At 45.5% G+C, this 26,021-nt stretch overlaps 1 protein-coding gene across 2 annotated transcripts in view; it reads left to right on the top strand.

Annotated features, from left to right (window-relative positions):
* Positions 1-23,628, top strand: part of TTLL4 (tubulin tyrosine ligase like 4) — a 46,307-nt gene extending 22,679 nt beyond the window's left edge. The window contains exons 3-19 of one of the 2 annotated variants that reach the window (XM_089916360.1): positions 812-921; positions 1,275-1,338; positions 6,176-6,297; positions 6,742-6,852; positions 7,214-7,290; positions 8,004-8,195; positions 8,296-8,378; positions 8,611-8,739; positions 10,115-10,237; positions 10,527-10,625; positions 10,959-11,093; positions 11,488-11,625; positions 12,911-13,013; positions 13,639-13,849; positions 13,990-14,060; positions 14,465-14,550; positions 22,746-23,628. In XM_089916360.1, coding sequence (XP_089772486.1) covers positions 812-921; positions 1,275-1,338; positions 6,176-6,297; positions 6,742-6,852; positions 7,214-7,290; positions 8,004-8,195; positions 8,296-8,378; positions 8,611-8,739; positions 10,115-10,237; positions 10,527-10,625; positions 10,959-11,093; positions 11,488-11,625; positions 12,911-13,013; positions 13,639-13,849; positions 13,990-14,060; positions 14,465-14,550; positions 22,746-22,806 — 1,915 coding nt within the window. In that variant the 3' untranslated portion in view covers positions 22,807-23,628. Of the gene's footprint in view, positions 1-811; positions 922-1,274; positions 1,339-6,175; positions 6,298-6,741; positions 6,853-7,213; positions 7,291-8,003; positions 8,196-8,295; positions 8,379-8,610; positions 8,740-10,114; positions 10,238-10,526; positions 10,626-10,958; positions 11,094-11,487; positions 11,626-12,910; positions 13,014-13,638; positions 13,850-13,989; positions 14,061-14,464; positions 14,551-14,882; positions 22,115-22,745 lie in introns of those variants that run through there. The other variant, XM_022567707.3, reaches the window with a different exon arrangement.
* Positions 23,629-26,021: the final 2,393 nt, after the last annotated feature.

Genomic DNA, 26,021 nt, shown 5'->3' with positions numbered 1-26,021 from the left:
GGTTGGTTTTGTTTCTTAACTGCCATAGAAGTTTGGTTGTCACTTTAGAGCAGAGGTCAGCAAGCTACACTTTGCAGGCCAAATCCCACCCTCTGCCTGCTTTTATAAATAAGGTTTTATTGAAATGCAGTCTTACTCCTTCATTTACTACTGTCTGTGGCTGCTTTTTTGTTATAACCGTAGGGTTGAGTAGTTGCGACAGACTGAATGGCCCACAAAACTGAAAATATTTACTGTCTTGTCCTTTAGAAGAAGAGTTTGCTAAGCCTTGCTTTAGGTTATAACCAGGGAAAAATAAGAATTCCAAACATCATGTGTTGTGAACTGTGATTTCTCTACTTAATTCCAAACCAAATCAGGTTCTCAGTCAGTCCTGGTATGACAGCCGTTTCAGAGTTAGGGCATACACATACTTGGCCTCTTCTCTTGTGCCTTGTTACTCCTCTGGAACCGTGGTCCGCCAAGGCCTTGTTCTGAGTTCCCAGAGAGAAGTCTAGGGACCTTTGATGTCTATTACCACACATTGATTGATGGTGTTTTGTATTCAGAATTTTGTTTTTATATGCCATGAGGGACATCAAAGAAGATGGAAGACATAGTGCCTCTCTGCAGAATAGGGGATGTAGGGTTGAGGAACTATGGCTAGACCTAAGCTCTGAGGACAAGAGGAGTAGTTGTAAGGCCCAGGCAAGGGCCAGCAGATTGGTGACTGGGGAAGAGACAAACATTGGGAGATGATGAAGGAATGAGAATCCAACTGTGACCGCTCTTATGGAGTTGGCTGGGCCGGGGGCATGATTCTTTCTTATAGTTCAGCTACTGACCTCCAGCTAGACCAGGTTGAAGCTGAAGATCTGGAAGAAGAGCTAATAGATGGTTTGGAAGACTGCTGCAACCATGATGAGAATGAAGAGGAGGAGGGTGAGTAGGGGACCCTCTCACCTCCAACTGGGCATGGGTCACCACCGCTAGGGAAGGGGACTAACAATTGTGTACCAGATCCTTAACTCACTTTGTCAACTACATTCATCATTCGCCTTGGGGGTCTAAGGGTAGTAGTGGCTTTTGGGGGACTTGCTCTCTAGTCCCCCATCCCCCGAGTCTTGCCTTCTCCCTGCTGCTGCCCAGCTTCGGGGGGGCCATGCAAGGCAGCCGCGGGTGCTTGTGGCTCTGTAAGAAGGCTGAGCCAAGATGTCCGAGGAAGAGCTGCCTGGGCTTGGTGACTTTGTGTGGCAGCCTCTCCTAGCTGGGACTTCTCTGCTTTTCACCCCCAGGAGACTCAAAGTGCTCCTCATGCAGTGCTGTTTCCCCCAGCGAGTCAGTAGCAGTGATCTCTCGGTGAGTGCTGGCTGTGTAGATCGTTGGTAGAGGCCCATTTTCCGTCTCCTTAAGATTATAAAGAGATTAATCACCTAAGGCATTAATTAATGGCCCTGTTAACCGTAACTCATTTTTACCAAATTTTTACATTAGGACTTTCGTTTTTAAACAGGAAACAGTGGAAGGGAACAGAAGCATATTTTATCAGTGGGGCTTAAAAACAGTACCAAGTTTCTTAGGCTGCAGTTTGGTCTTTAGGCTTCAAGAAATTGTTCAGGTAAAAAGCAAATAATTTCAAGAAGTATTTAGAAAATTAATAACTAATGAAGACCCATATTGTTTGAGGTAGATTCTTAGTTAGGCTACCCACTTGAGGGTAATTGCCACCTTGCATTATGAATGTGTCCCACAGGCAGAAACAGTTCTGAGACAGATATACTGCTAATTGGAGCTTTTTGCAATGCTCTTCTGCTCCCTTCAGAGGCTAGTTTTATAAGACTGATGTTGACCTTAGTAATAAGAAATTGAATTTAAAATTCGCTAGCTTTAATCTAGATTATTTTGTTGGCTGCCCTTTGTGGAATCTGAGTGATACCCATCTATAACTAGGGAACCAAGAAGTCAGTCTCTTAATGTAGACCCTTCTTTTGTAAAACAGGTAGTTGTAGAATGCTGTATAACTGAGATGGGGAGTCCAGGGAGAGGAAGGAATGCAGGACTAAGAGGAAATTACTGTAAATGAGGACATGTCATTGTGCTAAAGAGTTTTAGAACTTGCTTAAGGATCATATAGATCAACTTTCTGGGTAGAAAGTTAACATTCTTCAATATAATCTTCCTTGTTTCCCTCATCACTTCCAACCTTGTCTCAATATGAAGCTCTGTCTTCATTAATTATTATTAGATATTAAAAAGAACCCTCATGGGCTTCCCTGGTGGCACAGTGGTTAAGAGTCCGCCTGCCAGTGCAGGGGACGCGGGTTCGAGCCCTGGTCCAGGAAGATCCCACATGCCACAGAGCAAGTAGGCCACAACTACTGAGCCCACGTGCTGCAACTACTGAAGCCCGTGCGCCCTAGAGCCCGTGCTCTGCAACAAGAGAAGCCACAACAATGAGAAGGCCATGCGCCTCAATGAAGAGTAGCCCCCGCTCTCCGCAACTAGAGAAAGCCCATGCGCAGCAATGAAGACCCAATGCAGCCAAAAATAAATAAATAAAATAAATTTTTAAAAAAAGAAAAGAAAAAGAACCCTCACAAAGTACTAAACATTAAAGTTTTTTTCTTTTAAAAAATAATTTCTACTGAAAATGTAAAAAAAGCAAAATTTCTATTCTAATTTTAATTAAAATCTGGCCATGTGTGTTGAGGCTTGCCTAGCATGTGGAGCACCCAGATTCTGGTTGCTTTCCTTTGTGTCAGTTGTGCCTTAGATGAAGCTAAGAGGAAAAGTTAGCCTCACCTAAGGTTAGTATGGACGAGGCAGGCTGCATGTCTGCATGTGATGGTGCACATTCACATGGTGCAGCGGCCGTGCTAGCTTTAGAGCCCCAAACTAACAAGGCGGAGAGGGTTGTTCGGAAAGCGGAGAGACAGAATTGGGACTTGCTGTGACGATTAGTAGAAATCCTGTCATAGGTATCCTGAATCTGGTGCATAAATTCTGTTACTTTAAGCCTAACCCATTGTTCTTTCAGAAAAGCAGAACTTCTCCTGGTCATATATACTGGACGTTGACTAAGCACCTCCACTCTCCAGAAGAAAAATATATTTAACATTTAATTGACTTGGAACCCCTTTTCCACACTTAAGGGCGATCTAGGTTTGTCTTCAGGCCTACTTCAAGGCAGCTGAATAGCCCTTTATTTAACCTTTCTGATTTATAAGATAAAATTCACAAAAGGTGTTTGTTAATTATTTGCCCATTAATTAATTTAACTTCTACAAAATATACAGTCTATATGAAGCTTAAAACATGAGTTCAAGCAAATGGAGGTTGATGAATTCTAAACTACTTTGCATTTTGACTAAAATCAGAAATATTTTTGGATTGCAAAATCTTATTTTCTCCCAATTATGAAAGATTTATATATTTATTATAGAAAGTTTTGCAGTCACAGAAAGATCATTGAAAACACTACCTCTGCTTCTCTATTCAGCAGTAGTTTATTACATTTCCTGTTCCATATGTTTTTTCTAAGAATTGTGTAAATTTAGAGATGGTAATCATCAAGTCCAGCCTCTTTTTTTCAGACATGAAAATTGAGGAGAGAAGTTAAGTAACTATTTGCAAGGTCAAGGTGTCTAGCACTGCTAAACCAGAAGCCAGACCCATTGAGGTTAAGTTCAGTACTCTTGAGAGGCAGCTAACAAAGATATTTATTTTTTTAATGAAACTTTTGAGACATTTGTAGATTTCTATGCAGTTTTAAGAAATAATACAGAGATTTCCTGAATTCTTTACTCAGTTTCCCCCTGTGGTAACATCCTTTTTTTTATTTTGGCTGCATTGGGTCTTCATTGCTGCCCACGGGCTTTCTCTAGTTGCGGCGAGCCGGGCTACTCTTTGTTGAGGTGCGTGGGCTTCTCATTGCGGTGGCTTCCCTCGTTGCAGAGCCCGGGCTGTAGGTGCATGGGCTTCAGTAGTTGTGGTGCACAAGCTCAGTAGTTGTGGCTTGCGGGCTCTAGAGCACAGCCTCAGGAGTTGTGGCACAGGGGCTTAGTTGCTCCGTGGCATGTGGATCTTCCCAGACCAGGGCTCGAACCCGTGTCCCCTGCATTGGCAGGCGGATTCTTAACCACTGTGCCACCAGGGAAGTCCCTCCTGTGTAACATCTTGCAAACTGTAGTACAATTTAGTACAATCAAGACATTAACATTAGTGAAAATGTAAACATTTCCGTCACTGCAAGAATCTCTCCTGTTGTCCTGAGAGCACACTTCCTTCCTTCCTACTCCCATCCCCTTCTTAACCCCTAGCAACTGATAGTTCTGTTATTTCAAGAATGTTATACAAATGGAATGATAGCCATATATAGCCTTTTGAGATTCGCTTTTTTTACTCAGCATATTCTTTGCAAATCCATCCAGGTTGTTGCATGTATCCATAGTTCATTCCTTTATATTGCTGAGTAGTGTTCCATGGTATCAGTGGACCACAGTTTGATTAACCAGCCACCTGCTGAAGGATATTTTGTTTGTTTCTAGTTTTTGACTATTACAAGTAAAACTGCTCTAAACAACTGTGTACATATTTTTGAGTGAACATCAGTCTTCACCTCTCTGAGATAAATGCCCAGGAGTGTAATTGCTGGGTTCTATGGTAATTGCATGTTTAGTTTCTTTTGTTTGATTTTTTTCTCTTTTGGCTGTGCCACACAGCATGGGGGATCTTAGTTCCCCGACCAGGGATTGAACCTGAGCCCCCTGCAGTGGGAGCACAGAGTCTTAACCACTGGACCGCCAGGGAAATCCTGCATGTTTAGTTTTTTAGGAAACTGCCAGAACTGTTTTCCAGAGTGGCTGCACCATTTTGCATTCCTGTCTTGTCTTTGTTTTTAAACATTAACTCATTCTCCTTGATTTTCAACAATCTTAAATTCTGATACTCAGTAAATGAAAAGCCTTTAAAGTAAAATATTTTGGAAATGAGGAATAGAGTTGAATTAATTGGATTTATTTAATTAGGAATTGATATTTAACTTGACCCAATAAAATGCACTAAAAATCTCTAAGGTTTGAAACACTGAAGTGTTTTACATACAGTGCCTATTTCTGTCGTGCTGCAAAATAACAAGTAGAGGGCTTCCCTGGTGGCGCAGTGGTTCAGAGTCCGCCTGCTGATGCAGGGGACACGGGTTCGTGCCCCGGTCCGGGAAGATCCCACATGCCACGGAGCGGCTGGGCCCGTGAGCCATGGCCGCTGAGCCTGCGCGTCCGGAGCCTGTGCTCTGCAATGGGAGAGGCCACAACAGTGAGAGGCCCGCATAAAAAAAAAAAAAAAAACAAGTAGAGTGGCTCTTTATAAGCTAAAGATTAATCTTAAAAAATATTTGTGGATCATATAGCTCAGTATAGAGAGTAATAACTACTCTCCACTTTCAATGCTGTCTGAAGAAATGGTCTGGGTCTGTCAGTAGATAGTTGGGGTTTTCACTATTTTGAGACTCCTTGAGCTAGCCTTGGCCAAGACATTGTTGGAATAACAGTAGGGACCCCATGGCCCACTGCCGCAGACTCCCAGACATGTGTTACCACATTGTTATGTAAAAATCTGATGTTAACGAATCATTTTCAAAACAGAGAAGAGCATTAATCAACCATATATTTTCAGATAAATGTAAAATGAGTTAGGAGTAGCACTACTTCTTTTCTTTCTGTTGCCTTTTCCCCCTTTTCTTTTTAAAAATCTCTATATCTCTTCTTAGTGCTTTTCTATCTTTTCTGCTTCTCCTCCTTTTTAGTTGCCCATATCATTCTTTTTCTCTCCTTGTTATTTCTCTTAGTCTTTGTGTAGTATATTCCTCTACTGTTATCCACTCAAACTCATTACCTGCTCTCTGAGAACCACTCTTTTCAGGAACCTCCTCAGCCTGTGGCTTGTCACAGGAGATTTTGGAGTTGTCTCACAGAATGAAGTGTTGGAAAACTTTGTCTTTAGGTGATTTTTAATGGTGTGACTGTGTATAGGTTAGCCGTAGCACCTTATGGATTAATATTTGCAAAATAATTATTGAGCACTTGTTTTTGTAGAATCAAAGTGTAAAAGATAGCGCCCTGGAAGAAATATGTAATAGTAACAGCACTCAGGGCTGTGGCTTTCCCTTTCTCTACCACATTTCTGTTTTTCGTCTTAGGAACTGTATGGAGATTCTGACCAAACCCCTTTCCAAAGAGAAAGTTGTCCGACCAGCCCTCATCTACAGTCTCTTTCCCAACGTGCCCCCTACCATCTATTTTGGCACTCCGGATGAGAGAGGTAAACCTGGCCAAGTGTCAGCCCAGAAGAACCCCCAGGAGAAGGATGCTAGCGAAGTTGGGAGGGGGTGGCAATAGGGTGGAAGGGGCTTTCCAGAATGGCTGTATTGGTGCTTGGTTCCCCGCCTGGCTCACCAGTCTGGTGGGGGATCTTCATCTTGTCCATCCTTTGGCTGACCCTCTCAGCCCCATAATTTCATGATCATTCTTGCCCTCTAACCTTGTGTCTTTCCCCTTTCAACCGCCTCTCCTCTCTGTTTTCCTCATTCCTGTGCAGCCTCCTTTCTTCCCCAAAGTGTGCTCCTTTCAAACTCTGATACGGGACAATACTTAGTGACTTGCCTACCCAGGGAAGGCTGAGCAACAGTGCCGTCTTTTACCTCTTCTCACCATGACTTTCCTGCTCTTCTCCACACTCTCCCCCCACCTCCCCGCTTTCCCCCAGTGGAGAAACTTCCCTGGGAGCAGAGGAAGCTGCTCCGGTGGAAGATGAGCACAGTGACCCCCAACATTGTCAAGCAGACCATTGGACGGTCCCACTTCAAAATCAGCAAGAGTGAGTCACTTGCCTTACTTCGAGCCTGTCCTGTGCCCCAACAGATGGGCTTTGGGCAGGAACGGAGCCCTAGATACCTCCTGTTATGTGGGGACCCTGTCCTGAAGTTTCCAACTTCATAGGAGGACATAGGTCTGAAATCCCTCTGGGCTGGAGTCTGTTCCTCAAAATTGCAAGACAGAGGCCCATTGTTCTAGTCCTGACCCCAGGGCCTCATGTAGGACAGCTCCATGGCAACTCTTAGAAAACCGGGGCTGGGAGCTATGCCCAGGCCCAGTGGTATTTCTGGGGCCTCTGAGCCTCTGTCTGTCCCAGGGACTGAGCTGCCAGCAGGACTGACTTCCTGATGTGCCTTCTGTAGGGAATGATGACTGGCTGGGCTGCTGGGGTCACCACATGAAGTCTCCTAGTTTCCGATCCATTCAGGAGCATCAGAAGGTAGGGGGGCCCTTTCTGAGCCATTCTTCCCCTGGACTCTGGATTGGGCAGGAGGAGGCTGGTATTGGAAGTGGGGGAAGAGGAGGATGACCATGGAGAAGTCAGGAGGGTTCATAGGGGAGTGGAGGAAGTGTAGGAGGCAGGTGCGGAGTGAGCCCCCAGCAGATCACGCATGTCTAGTAGTTGTTCAGCTGCGGTGTCTTAGATAGTTGCAGCCTCTAAAAGACACTTTTTCCTCTAGTGTCTTGAGATGCAGTGTCAGTTTTCAGTTTATTATGTTTCTCCTGTAACCGCTGCGCATTGCCTCCATTCCTCCAAGCTGAATATGTGTAAAGAGGACTTTGGTCTCATGCTGGAATGAATAGTCCCTTTTCCCCAGGAAAGCCAGGTAGTTTCCTGTCTTTGTCCTACAGGCATGGAAAAAGACTTAACAGCTTTTTCTTTGCTCTTAAGGTGAATATTATGTCTGTCTTAGTTACTATTTTATGTCGTGAACTGTTGACTCCTAAAGGGCACTCCGTTTTGCTGTGTTTGTGTTTGAATCATTTTTTGGTGAACGCTCGGCAGCTGAATACTTAAGGACCTTTAGACGGTGATAATCAGATGGAACAGGAGCTTTGAATGTTGAAATGGTGTAGTGAATCTTGCTGTCTTCCTTGTGGCCTCACCTGGACTCTCTCTCTCCCTACTCTCACCCTTTGTCCCTTCTGTAGCTAAACCACTTCCCAGGTTCATTCCAGATTGGGCGAAAGGACCGACTGTGGCGGAACCTGTCCCGCATGCAGAGCCGGTTTGGCAAGAAGGAGTTCAGTTTCTTCCCCCAGTCCTTCATCCTGCCCCAGGATGCCAAGCTTCTGCGCAAAGCCTGGGAGAGCAGCAGCCGCCAAAAGTGGATTGTTAAACCAGTGAGTGAATCACGGCAGGTGGCAGGCCAGGGCCTGAGAGTGGGGACAGCAGAGTGTCTGGCCAGGTAAACAGCCCCTCTCCCCTCCCCTTGACCTCCAGCCGGCATCTGCTCGAGGCATTGGCATCCAGGTCATTCACAAGTGGAGTCAGCTCCCCAAGCGAAGACCCCTTCTGGTACAGAGGTGAGCCGGTCTCCAGCTCAGACCCCGCTCCCCGTTTCCCATCTTCTCAGCCTGGAGGTTCCCTTTTCATGATGTTCTTTTGTCCTTTGTCCTCCCAGCCAAAAAACTTCCTCAGCCAGCTGTTTAAAGGTCTTTGTCCTGGAGACCGTTAGCTGGCTTTTGCCATGGCTCAGTTACCTACCAAGCCCTATCTCATCTGTCCTGTCCCTGAAGCTGGCCTTTCCCTGTGTAGGTATCTCCACAAACCCTACCTCATCAGCGGCAGCAAGTTCGATCTGCGAATCTATGTTTACGTCACCTCCTATGATCCTCTACGGATTTACCTCTTTTCAGATGGACTCGTCCGCTTTGCCAGTTGCAAGTATGTGGTAGTGGTGAGGCCTCATGCTGACAGCTTTGGGGATTTGCTTTCCCTCCAGGGAGGGAAGCCAGAGGACACCAAACAGGAAAATAACCAATATTTTGGTAGGTTTTGTCAGCAAAGGAGAAGGTAGGGTGCCTTTGGGAAAACCTAGTCTTCCTTTTCTCCTGTGTGTCTCCTTTACTTTTACATCAAACACTTCACTTCTGACACTTCTGGTCACCAAATGTGTGGGTTTTTTCCCCCACACGAAGCAGTTCTACACAACACCAGGTGAGTGTCCTACAATTGAACTCAATTCTGACACTGTCTACCTGGAGATAGCATCAGATCCCACAGGTTAAGGACTCAGTCTCATCAGGCTGCCCCTCTCTACACCACCTCAGATGCCAGTTGCAAGTTCAGGGTGCCGCATGTGTTTCTGACCAATTGGTATAAATCAGAGGTTCCCATGACCCCCTCCTTGGGGCTGGGGCTGAGGGGTATCAATTTGATTAATTTGCTAGAGCAGCTCACTCAACTCAGGAAAACAGTTTACTTATGTTTACTGATTTATGAAAGATGGATGTGATAAAGGGTACAGAAGAACAGCCAGATGGAAGAGATGCACAGGGTAGGGTATGTAGGAAGAGGCACGGAGCTTCTATGCCCTCTCTGGGCTGGCTGCTCTCGCAGCACCTCCAGAGGTTTACCCACCCGGAAGCTCTCTGAACCTCATATTTTGGGGATGTTTATGGAGGCTTCATCACTTAGGCATGATCGATCATTAACTCCATTTTCAGCCCTTCTCCCTTTTTAAGAGAATGGGAGTTGAGTGGGGGGAGTTGAAACTTGCAACTGTCTCATCATGGCTTGGTCTTTCCAGTGACTGTCCCTCATCCAGAAGCCACCCAAGAGCTTACCCAGTGTCGCCTCATTAGAACAGAAGACGCTCCTATCACCCGGGAAATTATAAGAGTTTCAGGAGCTCTGTGTCGGGAACTGGGGTCAAAGACCAAATCTGAGAACAAAGATGCTCCTTGTACTCTTACCACTTAGGAATTTACAAAGGTTTTAGGAGCTCTGTGTCAGGGGCTGGGGGCAGAGACCAATATGTATATTTGTTATTATAAATCACAGTTATATGTGGAAGGGGCAATAAGGAGGTCCTCTGCTTCACTGAATAGGGAGGGTCTTCCTGCAGGACTGAGGTGGGATAAATTGGGAGATGAGTTTATCTGTGGTGTTTGGGAAATCTTACCAGTAGGTGTACTTCTCAGACCCTTGTGCATCTGAAAAGATCTGTCCACTTGTCCTTTGCCTCCTCAGGATGTGGGGAAATGTTTGGACCGTTATCCATCTGCCATCTCACCTCTGCCTTTCCTCTCACTTCCAGGTATTCCCCTTCCATGAAGAGCCTTGGCAACAAGTTCATGCACCTGACCAACTACAGTGTCAATAAAAAGAATGCCGAGTACCAGGCCAATGAAGATGAAACGGCCTGCCAGGGCCACAAATGGTACCCAGGCAGTGTCCCCATCAAGTGGAGGTCTAGAGGAGCACAGGGTTCTGGGGTTTGGGGAGGTTTCGGGGGGGTGGTGAGTGGAGGATTAATATAAGACCCAGAGATTATATAAACACTTGGCAATTTAGAATTGGTCTGTTTGCATCCAACTCATTTCTGTCTTAATTCAAAACATCAAAAGAAGATACCTTTGGGCCTCTCATTCCTTTTTCTTTCTCTTTTCTTCATTGCTCATTCATAGACTACGACCTTAAATTCTCCCTCCTCCTCTCCTGCCTTACAGGGCACTGAAGGCTTTATGGAGCTACCTGAGCCAGAAGGGAGTCAACAGTGATGCCATCTGGGAGAAGATAAAGGACGTTGTTGTCAAAACGATCATCTCGTGAGTCACACTGCCACCCTGGGTGTGGGGCCTGCCACTGAACCCCCCCTTTTCTTATGGGCCTCCACCCTGCTGTGCTCCAGACTTTTGACCGTGCTGTCAAAAGTTCCGTTTCTGAGGACAGGGTTTAGGAAGGAATGGATAGACTTAAATCCTGCTCTTCTACTGAACTTCATCCCCAGAAGCTGGCTCCAGATCACAGACATCTCTTGAGAGCTTCTTTTCCTGGGTTGCTTCTGTCCTCCTGCCTCCGAGCCACTCCATTGGCAGGGCAGCTCTAGGTGGAGCCTCTGGGAGGAGCTGAGCTGAGTACTTTCTCCGCCTTGTGACTAGGTCGGAACCCTATGTGACCAGCCTGCTGAAGATGTACGTGCGGCGGCCCTACAGCTGCCACGAGCTCTTCGGTTTCGACATCATGCTCGATGAGAACCTCAAGCCCTGGGTCCTGGAAGTCAACATCTCCCCAAGGTAGGTATTCTCAGGGCACTCACAGTAGAAGCCTTTCTGTGTCCTCAAGATCCTGTTTCTGCTCCAGTCTTGCTGACTTTGGGAAAACCTTTCCTTCACTAGAATATGTGTTTGCCCTTCATGGTCTGTTTACGCATTCCCTTATTCTTTGCCGTTATCTCAGGGTTCTCTGACATTGGAGACAGATTGTTAAAAGTTACTCTTTTAAACTTGATGCCTACTGCATGCTTTTCCCTAGCAAGGTCATGGGCAGGAACCACCCTGTGTGAGGTTATTCACTATCCGTGATGGTGCTCATGAGTTGGGTGTACATGGGGCTGGCACTGACTGGGACTTGGGACTGGAAACAGTTTTGGCATCTGCTTTTACCACTCTTTGCATCCTTTCCCTGAAGCCTCCACTCCAGCTCTCCACTGGACATCAGCATCAAAGGCCAGATGATCCGTGACCTTCTGAACCTGGCGGGCTTTGTTCTGCCCAGCGCAGAGGATATCGCTTCCAGCTCCAGCAGCTCCAGCAGCTCCACCACCAGGTCGGCCTCCGTGCTTGTCTGCAGCTCGGCTGGCAGCATGAGCAGCCCATAGGGACTCTGGGAAGGGGTGGTGTCTGGGTGTTCCCTCCTGCTTGGTCTCCCTTACTGCTCGGTCTGCCCCTGCAATCTACTCACACACCACTGCCATGTCAGTGCCCCTAAAAGCCTGTTTGCTTAATTGCTCCCCTGCCCAGGAATCCCCACAGAGCCTGGGGGATCAGCTTTAAATTCCTCAAGCAGGGGATTCCCTGGCAGTCTAGTGGTTAAGACTCCACGCTTTCACTGCTGAGGGCCTGGGTTCAGTCCCTGGTCGGGGAACTACGATCCCACCAGCCGCGCGGCACAGCCAAAAACAAAAACTTCCTCAAGCAGACATTCAAGGCCCCAGCCTCTTTTTCCCAGGCACCCCTCCCTTAATTCCTCTTCCCAGCTCCTGTGCTCTGACAAACTGGATCGCTCATAGAACCTCAAGGCTGGAAGAATCCTTAAGGATCAGTTAGTCTAGTCTCCTCTCTGAAATGTTCACTGCTTCTCATTGTTCCCCTGTGGTGTCCCCTCCTCTGCTCATGGGGTTTCTTCCTCCTTCCACTCAGCAAGACTTCCCTGTTTCAACCTCACCCATCCATCAAAGCCTAGCTGAAGGCAGCATCTTCATGAAACCAGCTCAATGTGGGCTCTCTCCTCCACACCCCACAAAGCACTCAGAACCACTCTTGAGGAAAGGGAGCTCAAGTTTTTGGTAACAAAACTTGCTTTCCCCACTGTACCTTGTAGACTTATATTTGGCTCTGTGCTATAGTTATTTGTCATTTGACACATGCCATCCTGTGAGCTTCTTGGAGGCCATCTTTGTGTCTCTCTCAGCAGTAATTGTTGTAATGTGGGTGATGAAACTGAGGTGCAGGGAGGTCAGGGAATTTGTCCAGGATCACATAGCCAGTAGGGCGAAGCTGGATATTTATTATAGTAAGTGTTCACTAAATTAAGCTAAACTGAAATATATACAGTGATTGTTCCATGGTCCTCCTTTTTTTATCATTTAAATACAACTTAAAGAGTGTGCTTTGTACTCTTTTAGTTCTTACATGGTACTTCATCTTTGAGTCTCAGGCTACCGGAATGCAGTGCATTGCAGTCTGATTTACTCACGTAACGAACTTCTGTCCATCCTTCTTTGTCTTCTCTTGAGAAGGGTGTCTTCCTGGGCTGGACCCTCTCTCTACATGTCCTCAGGATGTGAAGCTGCTGACCTTACCCTTTGCCCGCTTTCCACCCTCTGCCTTAGCCTGCCCAGCTCCCCCAGGGACAGATGTCGAATGGCCCCAGAGCACTTCACTGCACAGAAGATGAAGAAAGCCTATTACCTGACCCAGAAAATTCCTGATCAGGTAGGAAATTGCCTTCACCCCAGTGCTAGTAGAAAGCTTCCCTGGTCAAACCTGTGGAGCCCCAAGGCAAGCAGTTTTTCTTCCCTCTAGGGCAGGGTTTCCTACATCCCCTGATGTGCAGGGATTTGTTGGAATGTATGTCATTCCGGAGAGAGATGATGGCCCTTATCACATGTTCAACAACCACTCCTCTTAGCAAAGTGCTGTACCAGCCCACCCTTCTTGTAGAGCTGTAGACCCTTGGGTTTCTTTCCCTGAGGGGCACTGAGCTCCTGGAAGGCTTGACTTTCTCCGAGCAGATGAGGGAGTCAGATGGAAGTGTGGCAGACACAAGGCTGTGGCCAAATCTGGATTCTGATCTTGACTGCATCCAACAAATCGCTTAACCTCTGTGCCCCCTGTCTCCCCTCACCCCAGCCAAGAGTCTCTTCATCCCCCGAATAAGCTCAGCAGACTTGGGAATAGATGAGGCCCAGAGTGGGCCCACCAGACTGCCTTGGTGGTCCTTTGGTCCTGGAGCCTTAGGACCCCAGAGCTGTACTCCCCATCCCCCAGCTTTTTGATTCTCTGCCTCTGGCTTACACTCTTTGTCATACCCTTCTCCCCGCTGTTCCTTGGGCCACAGGACTTCTATTCATCTGTGCTGGATGTCCTGACGCCAGATGATGTTCGGATTCTGGTTGAGATGGAGGATGAGTTTTCTCGCCGTGGTCAATTTGAACGAATTTTTCCTTCTCGAATCTCTTCTCGCTATCTCCGCTTTTTTGAGCAGCCGCGATATTTCAACATTCTCACCACCCAGTGGGAACAGAAGTACCATGGCAACAAGCTCAAAGGTGATGTGTCCTCCCTGCCCACATGCCATGTTTAATGAGAGATTAAATCCCAATAGACCAAGAAGTGGGCCTCTGTGGCAAGAAGAATAGGCCAGTTGGTTCCACCCTCTTAAGTCCCACCCTTGTTAATCTTGTCCTAGGAGTAGATCTGCTTCGGAGTTGGTGCTACAAAGGGTTCCACACAGGAGCCATCTCTGATTCTGCTCCAGTGGTGAGTAGTGCCATTGGGGTGAAGGGGGACAGTCCTACCTCAGGCCCCTCCGTCTTCCACCTTAAGAGTGCAGCATGGGTTGGGTGTAGGCCCAGACCCTCTCACTTCTTCCCAAGGTTCTGCAGGTCTCTGTGTCTCAGGACCATTCCCTTTCAAGGGAATAATTGCCTCCAGGATTCCCTGGATGCCTTTCTTTCAAGGATCAGATGCTTTGTAGCCTCAGCTTCTTATCTGAATCAAGAGAGGACCAAGACTTCTCACCATATGGGCCCATTTCTGCAGGGTAGGGAAGGGAAGAGCCCTTTGATCACTCAGAGGTAGAGCTGGGAAAGAGTCCTAAGACCCAGACACTCTCCCCTGACCTCTACCTCGCCCTTTGGCCTCATTGCTTCCTTTGCTTTTAGTGGACTCTCCCGACATCAATTCTGACTGTCCCAAAGGGTGATGTGACGCTCAATGATTTCTCCAAATCGGAGACTGGCAAGCTGGGGTGAGTGCTGCCTGGGCAAGGGAAGGGTGTTGAGTGTGAATTCGGGGAGTTTTCCTCCTCCCTCTCTTCCCGGAGTATGATGAGATCAGCGTCCTCCAGTTGGGGGTTGGTGGGAACATCAGAATATGCAGCCACAGTGTCTTCTGGTGGCTCTTGGTATGCCCAGTAAAGCTGAGCTGGAGCACAGACTCATCCGCAAAAGCAGCCACTTTCAGCCATACTGAAATGAATACGGTGAATGCCTGCTCTAGACTCTGAAGGTAGCAGGTCGTGGGTTAAAGTCTCAGCTACACAATGTCTCAGCCATTTCTTCCTCCCTCTGTTCCCTTCAGAAAACATGGCTCCTCCAAGGGAAGCATACCACTCTCTGGAGATGGGACCATGCCCAAGCCCACGAAGACCCAAGCTGGCCTTTCCCCTTTCCCCAGGAAACCCAGTTCCTCAAAGGACAGTGAGGACACCAGCAAAGAGCCCAGCCTCTCCACCCAGACGTTACCCTTGATCAAGTACTCTGGGCAGACTTCGAGGCTTTCTGCCTCCCCCACCTCCCAGTCAGCTGGTGACTCCCTCCTGGCTGCTGTGAGCCTGTGACGGGCCTGCCTCCACCAGCCCCTGCCCAGGCGCACCAGCCTTAGCTACCTCATGGGAACCGGCTGGCCGGCCAGCCTGAGCTCCCACCCCTCCACCTCGCCCCTCCTCAGAGTATTTTTTGAAGTGGTTGAGTTGTAGAGGGGGGTGTCTGGCGGACTGGAGGGGTGGTGGGGAGGGGAACAAGGTGAGGAAGGTTCACTGGCTGGCACCTCATATCTCAGTGGAGAAGCCAATGATGGCCACTCAGCCTTATAAAGCAGGGTTTGGTTTCTACTTTTAGAGAGCCATGTGTGGTTTGTTTTAGGCCTTGGTGCAGTGACTGAGTTATGGCTCAAGAGGAGAAAACATACTGAACATATTCGGGCCTGAAGTCCCTTGCTCTCTATATAATTGAGGAGGTTCCTCTGAGGGTCCTTATTTCCTCAGGTCTCACCCTCCTGCCTCCCCAACCCCCTGTCCTGAGGAGTCACTTTCAGAAGCCTTCAGACCTCCTCAGTAGATAAGCAGGCAGAGGCCATGACATGCTGAACCCATTTCCCATCATCCTAGTCTTGGAGGCATCCCCACCTCCAGACCATTTCTCCTTTCGTATACCCACCCAGCCAGTAGCCCTAGGTCTTCCTATTCTGACCTCACATCACTACTTGTTCAACCTTCTAGACTTCTCTCTCATGGATGTTACCCCTTCAGCTCTTGTCTCCCTGTGAGGTGAGAGGCTTTATGAACTTTGTGAATTTCCCATGGCTGCAGTAAAGGAGCCCAGATAATCCCACTTGCTGTTGCCTGTCTGGGTCCATATATCAAAGGACGCAATCCAAGGGGAGGGTGGAAGGAGCTGTGGTTCCCCCTTCACACTCTCTGGTGTTCGGGGTCTGGCTCACAGGTCGCTAGGGCATGCAGACTCTGGTGGCCTGGAGGGCGGGTTTCAGGAGCAGCCACCATTGTAGGATGGGCTTCCAGTCAGGCTCCTGACTAAACCTTGTACTCTGAACTGGATCTACCTCCCCAAGACTCAGTAAACAGTGAGTGTTCAATAAATGTTGACCACGTGAACTGTACGTACGGAGGTCTCACAGGACACAAACACCTAAGCCAGAAGCTCTGCCTCTCTCTCTCCTGGGCCCAGGGGGAAGCCAAGGTGGGAGGGTTTGGATCAGAAAGGTTGTTTTCACTTGAACGATGCTCCTCCTTAACCTGGCACTTCCTGGTTGCTGCTCGCCCCCTCCCCAGCCCTACAATCCCTTTACTTCATTTCATTTTTCTGTCAGCAGGGCCCAACAAGAAGCCAACTGGCTCCTTGACTCAGTTACCCAGGTTTTCCCTTTGGTGCATCAGGCAGGATGCTCTGCTCACGGTCTGACCCCAGGCTTTCTCTGCCTTCATTCTTGAGCTTGGGAGAGATATCCTGCTTTGTGGCTCCAGGAGTTCTGTGGTGAGTTGGGAGGGAGCCCTGGAAAAATCACTGAGAGGCCTGACTGCGTTCAAGGCCACACAGTTGATGTGTGAAGGCCATGTTGACAGTTGTGAAGAAAGCTTGATGGCAAAGTCCTGGGTCACTTCTGTGCAGTGGTAAGGACTTCAAAGTCAGGTCCGTAGGAGAGGTCCTTGACAGTCCTGTTAAATCTCTTCTGCTAGACTTGAAGCCAAGTCCCTCTTGTTCTGCAAGAGTGGGTACAATATTCTAGTGCAAATGTCAAACCTTGTGACGAGGGCAGGAAGCAGCATTCCTAGGAAAATTAGCCACCTGCTTAAGCAGTTTTGTTGTGGCTCATCCTCTGGTGCAGAGGCTTAGGTGTGGAGGCCTGACTGAGCTGTGCCACTCCCTGGGAACCAGCTTCAATACTTTGCCTTCTGAGAATCCCCAGATGGACGGCACAACCATTCCCATCCCCGTAACTGGAGAAGGGACCGCAGCATGATGGGAAGCAGGGGAGTGGGCTGTGGGGAAATTAAATGAGTGATGGAAGTAGAGTGTTCTTAGTAGCTTAAAACACGTTTATACTTTTAAAGTTTTCATCACCTTTGAGTATCTGGTATGTGTGTGTGTGTGTGTTGCTGGGTTGGAGAAAGGAATGAGGCTAATGTGTCATACTTCCCTTTCAGCCTTGAAAGAAAATGAAATCTTGCTTATTAAGAATACAGCATACATACTTAACAATGCATACCCACAGTATGAGATATTCAGCTAAATAAGGAATTTGGGGGAAGTAATGAGATTTTTGGGAAAGTTTAAATTTGAGGGTATAGTAGAGTAGATGTTTGTCAGAACATGTCAGTTTTTCCCTAACTTGATAACGTACCCAGTCCCTGTTTGGAGAAAGGGGAGAAAGTGCTCCTGAGTCAAGGAATGCAGCGTACAGGGGTATTTCTGAAGCACTGGAGTAAGGATTTGGGGGTGGGGGCCGGGGTGGGGAGCGGAAGGAGGGTGGTTACCATTTCTGTTTACTTCAAATTCACTCAAGCTTGATCAGACACTAAGGAACTTAGAATGAATACTTAATGGAGAGGTGGCATGGGGATAAGAAAAGAGCGTGAACCTTGGAGTTTGACCTAGGGCTCAAATCTCAGTTCGTTTGTGTAGCCTTGGGCATGTCATCTAACTTTTTAAAGTTTTTAAGTAATATGAATTTAATACCTACATGGTAAGGTTGTGAAAATTAAGTAAAACATAGTAAAAGCACTTAGGACATAGGACTTAATGCATGGTTACTCCTTTCTCCATTTCCTATCCAAGCCCTGTTCCTTGATTAGGGAAAGGCAGGCAAGAAATGTAAAACCCTTTCCACTAAGGAATGAGGCAGCTATAGAGACATTTTAGAAGTGAAGAAGGCCAGAACAGGGTTTGGCCTGGGTGATACCTCATCACCCCTACCTTCACTGTATCACCATTATTCATTCTACTGTTTCACACTTTGTTGGGGATTTATTTCTTTAGTTAAATATTTCACAGACAGCATGCAAATTAAAAGTATGTGAATATTTCACAGACAGCATGCAAATTAAAAGTATGTGAATTGGGCTTACTCAGTCCTATTCAGAGAGAAGCTTTGATAAGAAAGGGAGCGTAAGGGAGCAGTGGATGCCTGGGGGCTGGAGAGGGGAGGAGCAGGGCACAGAAAATAGAGACCTTGAACTGGAGCCAAAGAACATGCACCAACGTAACAGCTGTGCCGAGGGGACGCTTGTCGTTACAGGTACATTCTTATGATTTGAGGCTATTTAGTTGAGGGTGATTGTGCCTCCTGTGACCCTATCGAAAGGACACACCTTATTGCCCTCTGGGACCATCCAACAGTGGGCCAGTGCAGGAGGTTGATAATCCAGGTGCACAGTCTGCTCCGCTTCCCTCCACAGCTGAATTAGTTACCCAAATAAGGTAGTCACCAAAGGCAGCCGGGGGACCTCCTCTCCTGGCTTCCTCTGGATTTGTCCTAAGACTAAGCTCTGTTTACAGTATGGATTCCCCAACTGCTTTGAAACAGTGATGGTTTTCAGAGGTGTGTAGTTGAAGGAGCTCCATTTCATGCTACTTGAGACTCTAATCCAGCCTCTCGGACAACACTCGGTCATTTAGATCTCCCTGTAGCAGTTTGCATCCTTGTTAATGTCAGGCTCATTTGACTTGACTGTTCATCAGCTTTGGAGCATTGAGAGCTGCAAGCAGCCTTTATGTTGCTCTTGGCAGATTTCTCATAGGTGAAAGAATATGAGAAGGATCAATAGCAAGGTGGGTGTTTTCTAAAACCCATTTGTGCCTTATTATAATGGACTGAGACACATGGAATGCTACGGACTGTCATGGGGAAATCCAACACAATTTTAAAAAGATAATAATCTCTAAATCTCAACTAGTAAAATGAAGAGACCAGAGCTTACCTTGTAGGGTAGTTATGAGGGTTAAGGGGGCGGGGGGGCAGAATATACATGAAGCACCTAGTAAAGTGCCTGATATATAATGCAGACTAAAAAAAATAGAAAACAGTTAACACCACCAAAACCATTTTCATAAAGTAACAGTAACACCGTGTAACACAGCATGTTACTATTATAATGGTAGTATGATACTATTATAGTAGCATGTTGCTCTTACAAAACTGTGATAAACATGGAACGGCAAACTGGTGATTTAATCAAGATAATTCATTTAGAAAAATTGAAGCCCTTAACATTAGTTGTCAGAGAAGTGCGGTTAAAACTATAATGAGGGCTTCCCTGGTGGCGCAGTGGTTGAGAGTCCGCCTGCTGATGCAGGGGACACGGGTTCGTGCCCCGGTCTGGGAAGATCCCATATGCCGCGGAGCGGCTGGGCCCGTGAGCCATGGCCGCTGAGCCTGTACGTCTGGAGCCTGTGCTCCCCAAAGGGAGAGGCCACAACAGTGAGAGGCCCGCGTACCGGAAGAAAAAAAAAAAAAAACACAAACTATAATGATACAGGCTGAGGAGCCAACGGGGAAAAGCTACCAACTGTGGGATTATGACTGAACCTCTAAATAAGAATCCCAGCAAGACAGAACCACAGGGCAGTCATGGCTAAGCCTCCTTGGCTGGTCCCGCAGTCCCTACTGCAGGCAGGCGGCCAAGTGCTTCCCTCTCTCCCCCGTGAGGCCCATAGCACATGCAGGGCAGGGGCCTGAGCCGAGAGCCTCTAGTTCACTAAAGGGGGGCTGCCTCCTTGCATGTCACGCAAGGCACATTCCTGGGGAATCTGGTGTTAAACCATTCGTAGACAACCTGCTTCTGGGTCAGGGTTGTGTGCAGCTGAACAGCTCCCTCACTGCAATCTGTTGAAAGTCAGCCCTCAACATAAGCATTTGGAGAAAAAGAAAAACTGCAAGGAGACACCACTTACACAGCAGAATGGCTCAAATGAAAAAGGCTGAAACTACGAAGTGTCTGCAAACACGGAGCAACTGGAACACATACATTGCTGGTGGGAATGCAAAATGGTACATTGGAAAATAGCTTAGTAGGTTCTTATGAAGTGACATACACTCAACATATGACCCAGCAATTCACTCCTGCTTGCAAATGTTCACAGCAGTTTTATTCATAATAGCAAAACCCTGGAAACAACCCAAATATCCAACAACTAGTGAATGAATAAACAAATTGTGATATATCTGTTCAATACTACTTAGAGGAGGCCAAAAAGAGGAGTAAACTGACGCGTGCAACAACATGGATGAATCTCAAGAGCGTTATGCTAAGTGAAAGAAGCCAGAAACAAAAGACTACGTACTTTATGATTCCATTTATATAACATTCTAGAAAAGGCAAACTAGGGACAGAAAGCTTATCAGTGGTTGCTAAGGATTATAGATGACAGAGGGGAGGGACAGTTGAGGGGCAGGTTGGAAATATCCTATACCTTGATCGTGATGGTGGCTATATGGCTATGTTTGTTGAAACTCATCGAATTATACACTTACGATAGATGAATTTTCTTATAAGTAAATAAAGCTGACTTTAAAAAGGCCAAGGAGAGGGCTTCCCTGGTGGCGCAGTGGTTGAGAGTCCGCCTGCCGATGCAGGGGACACAGGATCGTGCCCCAGTCCAGGAGGATCCCACATGCCGCGGAGCGGCTGGGTCCGTGAGCCATGGCTGCTGAGCCTGCGCGTCCGGAGCCTGTGCTCCGCAACGGGAGAGGCCACAACAGTGAGAGGCCCGCGTACCGCAAAAAAAAAAAAAAAGGCCAAGGAGATAACCATTTCATGATGCATATGTATATTAAATAAAAGTACGATGAGATGACACTAGAATAGTTAACATTTATGTATTTTTAAAAAATATTTATTTGGCTGCATGAGGTCTTAATTGCAGCAGGCGTGCTCCTTAGTTGCAGCACATGGGCTTCTTAGTTGTGGCTCCAGGGCTCCTTAGTTTTGGCATGCAAACTTAGTTGTGGCAGGCATGTGGGACCAGGGATAGAACCCGAGCCCTCTGCATTGGGAGCACAGAGTCTTATTCACTGCACCACCAGGGAAGTCCCTAGAATAGTTAAAGGGCAGTCAAGATTTAAGAATCCGCCTGCCGATGCAGGGGACATGGGTTCGAGCCCTGGTCCAGGAAGATCCCACATGCCACGGAGCAACTAAGCCCGTGAGCTTAGTCGCTACTACTGAGCCCGTGAGCCACAACTACTGAAGCCCGTGTGTGTAGAGCCCATGCTCCTCAACAAGAAAAGCCACCGCAGTGAGAAGCCCGCGCACTGCAACAAAACAGTAGCCCCCGCTCACCGCAACTAGAGAAAGCCCGGACGCAGCAACAAAGACCCAACACAGCCAAAAGAAAAGAAAAAGAAATTGTTGCAGCTACCTTTGGAAAAAACAGTGTCCCACATTAGCCATCAGGAAAATGCAAATTCTAAATATACCATGTATATCATAATTATTGCAGAGAGCTGCATACTAAGACTGATAATGTCATTATCACAGTATAATCAGTAGCTCATCTGACCTGGGAACGCCACTCCTAGGAATATGCTAGTGATGGGGTGAATTGTGTGCCCCCAAATACGTAGGCTGAAGTACTGATCATATTGTGACCTTATTAGGCAATAGGGTCATTGCAGATATCACTACTTAAGATGAGGTCATACTGGAGTAGGATGGGCCCCTATTCCAATATGACTGATATCCTGATGAAAAGGGGAAATTTGGACACAGATATGCGCACAGGGAATATGCCATGTGAACATGAGGGCAGAGATTAGGGTGATGCAACGAAGAGTAGCCCCCACTAGCGGCAACTAGAGAAAGCCCATGTGCAGCAACGAAGACCCAATGCAGCCAAAAATAAATAAATACAATAAATTTATATTAAAAAATTAAATTATTATTAAATTTGGTGTGTATATTTCCAATTGTGTGTGTGAGAAAGAGAACCAACTGTTGAAAGGGTTTTGTAATTTGTTTTTGTTTCTTAATGAAATATTATGAGCATTTTAATAAAACTCATGCTCTTTTCACTGAATCATTCTGCCTCTTGTTTCCATAAATTCTTTTGTTTCAGGATAGAGAGCCTCATTCAAGTGTCAGATTATAGCAACAACCCCAGCTGCTCCCTTGTAATCGAGTGGCCCTCCCACATTAAGGAAGCAGTGGTTGGAGCGTTTCATCTCATTCCCTTTAGGGAAAGACTGACACAGCAGAGAACAAAACAGTTATTTGCTTTGCGAAAGTTGAACTTCAGACAAATGCTGAAATATTTAAAACAAAATATTTGATTACTGAGAGCCAGGATTTTCTGCTCTGAGAGCAGAAGAGTTACCTTAGCTGGTAGAAGGGAAGGCAGCGATGCTGAGGTCTATGGAAAAGAAGGCAGTACAGATCATTCATAATCACTGGGACCCCAGTTCCTGAATTCTGGCTCTGGCTTTACTAGCTGTATGACTTGAGAAAATTATTTTAAATCTCTGCCCCACTGTTTTGTAAAATATTAGGATAATAGCATTATTAACTCTCAGAGTTGATGCAGGAATCAAATGAATTAATATTAGAAAAGTGGTCAGAACAGTGCCTGATACATAGCGAGTCCTCAAATGTTAATTCTTCTTCCTTCTCCATTCCCCTTCTTCTCTTCCTCCTCCTCCTCCTTCTTCTAGGCTGATGTGTGTCCCTGATATAGGGGCCTGTGTCCTGCACTTCTCCTCTGCCAATGACTGAGAATCTGAGAACAAAAAAGACCTATACCTGCTTCCTGGAAGGGAAGTCCCAGACGTTTCCTCATGCCAAGTATGAGGACATCTGAGACATGTAGGCAGATAGGCCTGAGATGACCTCAAAGTTCTCGTGAAGCCAGGTAGAAATGAAGATGTTTCAGTTAATGGCAGCATAGGCTAATAGTAGCTGAGGACCAGTTTGGGGCCCTCACATGTGTTAGGCACAATGTAATCCCTCAAAATTAGAACCAACCACAAGGAAAGGAAAGGGCAAGTGCAATACTGCAATTCTGACACTAAACCTGGAGTTAGTGGAGACTACAGTTTAAAGGCATAGTCCCCAACTAGACTGCCCTCACTTCAGATGCCAGCCACAAGTCTGGAGGTCCCCAGGCTACCTGTAGTTTTCACCAACTGGCCACAAATTCACATGTTCCTGCAACCCCCTGAGGTTTGATAATTCACTAGAATGATTCACAGAACTCAGGAAAGCTCTATACTTAGAATTACAGTTTTATTATTATGCTTATGAATCAGGACCAGCCAAAAGAAGAGACCTATACCCTAAATAATAGCCAGGATATAAAGAACAGACAACCAGGAGAAAATACTTGTAATATATGTAACAGAGGTTAATCTGTTAATCTAAGTCGAAAAAGAACAACAAACTAATAAGAAAAGACAGAAAATCCAATAAAAAAGATCAAAGGATATGACTAAGGACTTCATAGAAGAAATAGAAAGGGTCAATAGGCATATTTTTTAAAAAACAGCCCTAAGCCTTTATAATATTTAAGGGAATTCACATTAAAATTTCAACATGCTTTTTTCAACTACAGGTGAAAAAAAGTTTATATAAATATAGAACAAGGTCTGGAAGATTATGCACTAAATTATGAACAGTACTTCACTTGGAAGGAATATAATTGGGGAAGCAAAGCAGAGGTCTTTTAATTTGTTCCCTTATATAAGTGGTGGGATTATGGGTGATTTTTACTTTGGGGTTGTTTTGCTGTATAATTTAATTCCTTGGAAAGCAATGTAAACATAAATTCTCTGTGTTCAGGAGGCTTAGAAAGTTTTTATTTGTTTATTTTAATTTTCAAAATCACAAAAATGTATGAGTTAATTAAACGAAAGAATCAGACCAGTTTTTTAACCTACTCTGAAATCTCAAACCAATTTTTTTATACACACTGTTTGTCCTTGTACTTAATTCATGGGTATCTTCAAATATACATTTTCCCCAACATACTTCTTTCTAGATACCTCCCTCCCCTGAAATAGAAAAGAAAGGGGAAAAAAGAAAAGAAAGAAAAAATAAGGTACTATATGTATGTACAGGTTTAATTGTTTTAATACATTATTATTGCTTTTACTAAATTTTTTGGCCCTGGTAAGGTCCCAAGTGACCAAGTTACCTGATAGCCAGACATCACTTTGAGACACAAGTTTCCAGAAATGTCAAAAGAAGATGTTTTGCTATGTGACTTTTGAATAAGCCACTTAAAAAAACCCTGACATATTGCAAGTACATACTACACAATTCTAAGAGCCAAGAGAGCACGCTGTGAAGTTGTGTCCCTGTCACCTTTGTCCCTGAGGCCACTACAATTACAAGGTTCTTGTGTCTCCTTCCAGAGATATTCTATGCATGTGCAAACACTGGCATAATTTTGTCGTAGCCTACCATACCACTGCTTTGCATCTTGCCTTTTTTATTTTATATCTTGGAAATGGTTGTATATCAGTACACATAGAGCTGTATCATTGTCTTTTTAAAGCTGCAAATGATTCCAATGCATGAATTTACTATATCTCATTAATCCCCTACTGATGGGTTCAGGTTGTTTCCAGTATTTTCTTTATCTGTACAAACAATGCTGTAATATCTTTGTATATTTGTGATTTTACGAATGTGCAAGTATATTCGCAGAAAAAAAAATCCCTACAAGTAGAACTGCTGGCTCAAAAGTAAGTGCACTTTAAATTTTGAAAACTCTGCAGCAATTTGTACTTCCTTAAACCATGACTGAGAGTTTGTTTCCCTATACCCTCAAATACATAGTGGTATCAAACTTTTAATCTTTTTCAATCTTATAGGTGAAAAATGGTTTCTGATGTAGTTCTGATTTGTCTTTCATTGCAAGTAAAGTTGAACATTTTTGCATGGGCTAAAGAGCCATTTATAGTTCCTCTTCCATGAATTATCATTCATTATGGTTTTTTAAAAAAAATTATTTATTTTTGGCTGCTCTGGGTCTTCGCTGCTGCGCACGGGCCCCCTCTAGCTGCAGCGAGTGGGGGCCACTCCTTGCCGCTGTGTGCGGGCTTCTCACTGCAGCGGCCTCTCCTGTGCAGCACTGGCTCTAGGACTTCAGCAGTTGTGGCTCGCGGGCTCTATAGCGCAGGCTCAGCAGTTGTGGCGCACAGGCCTAGCTGCTCCGCTGCATGTGGGATCTTTCCAGACCAGGGATCGAACCCGTGTCCCCTGCATTGGCAGGCGGATTCCCAACCACTGTGCCACCAGGGAAGTCCCACCATTCATTATGTTTAAATTTTTTATTTCATTTCATTTATTTATTTTTAAACTTTCATTCAAGTTATAAAAATAATTTTTGCTATTTAAAGATTCTCTTGTTAGGTAAGAAAAAAATCCAGCTACATGGTATTTATGAGAGATACTTCTAAATCAAAATAATCTAAAATGACTGAAAAATAAGAGGGATGAATAAAAGATGTATCAAACAAATTCATAGGAATAACAATAGTAGGAGTAACAATATTAGAGTCAAACAAACTAAATCCAAAGCAATTTAATATTCTAATATTTCAAATTTATAAAAGGTGCTATATAAGAGTATATAATAGTCAAGAATATATAGTATATAATAGTCATGAACCTTTATGAACCTAACAGCAGATCTTCAAAATATAAAACCAAAGCTGTTGAAAAGACACAAAAAAATTGACAGATCCACAAATCCGTAATATTTGGGGGATACTTGAACATGCGTCTCTCAGATACTAACAAATCAAGTAGACAAAAATAAGTAAGGCTACAGAGGGTTTAAATAACAAAATTAATAAGTTAATAAAATACATATTTTTCAAAAATACACATGGAATATTCACAAAAATAAACAAGTACTAGACCATCAAAAATGTTTTAGTAATTCTAAAAAGCAGATCATTAATACTCTGACCACAATGTAATAG

Source organism: Delphinapterus leucas, chromosome 8 (assembly GCF_059928025.1).
Source record: "Delphinapterus leucas isolate spDelLeu-1000000601 "Yukka" chromosome 8, BTC_Dleu_Yukka2, whole genome shotgun sequence".
In the NCBI taxonomy this organism is placed as follows: domain Eukaryota; kingdom Metazoa; phylum Chordata; class Mammalia; order Artiodactyla; family Monodontidae; genus Delphinapterus; species Delphinapterus leucas.
This window is presented reverse-complemented; position numbering and strand designations above follow the sequence as displayed.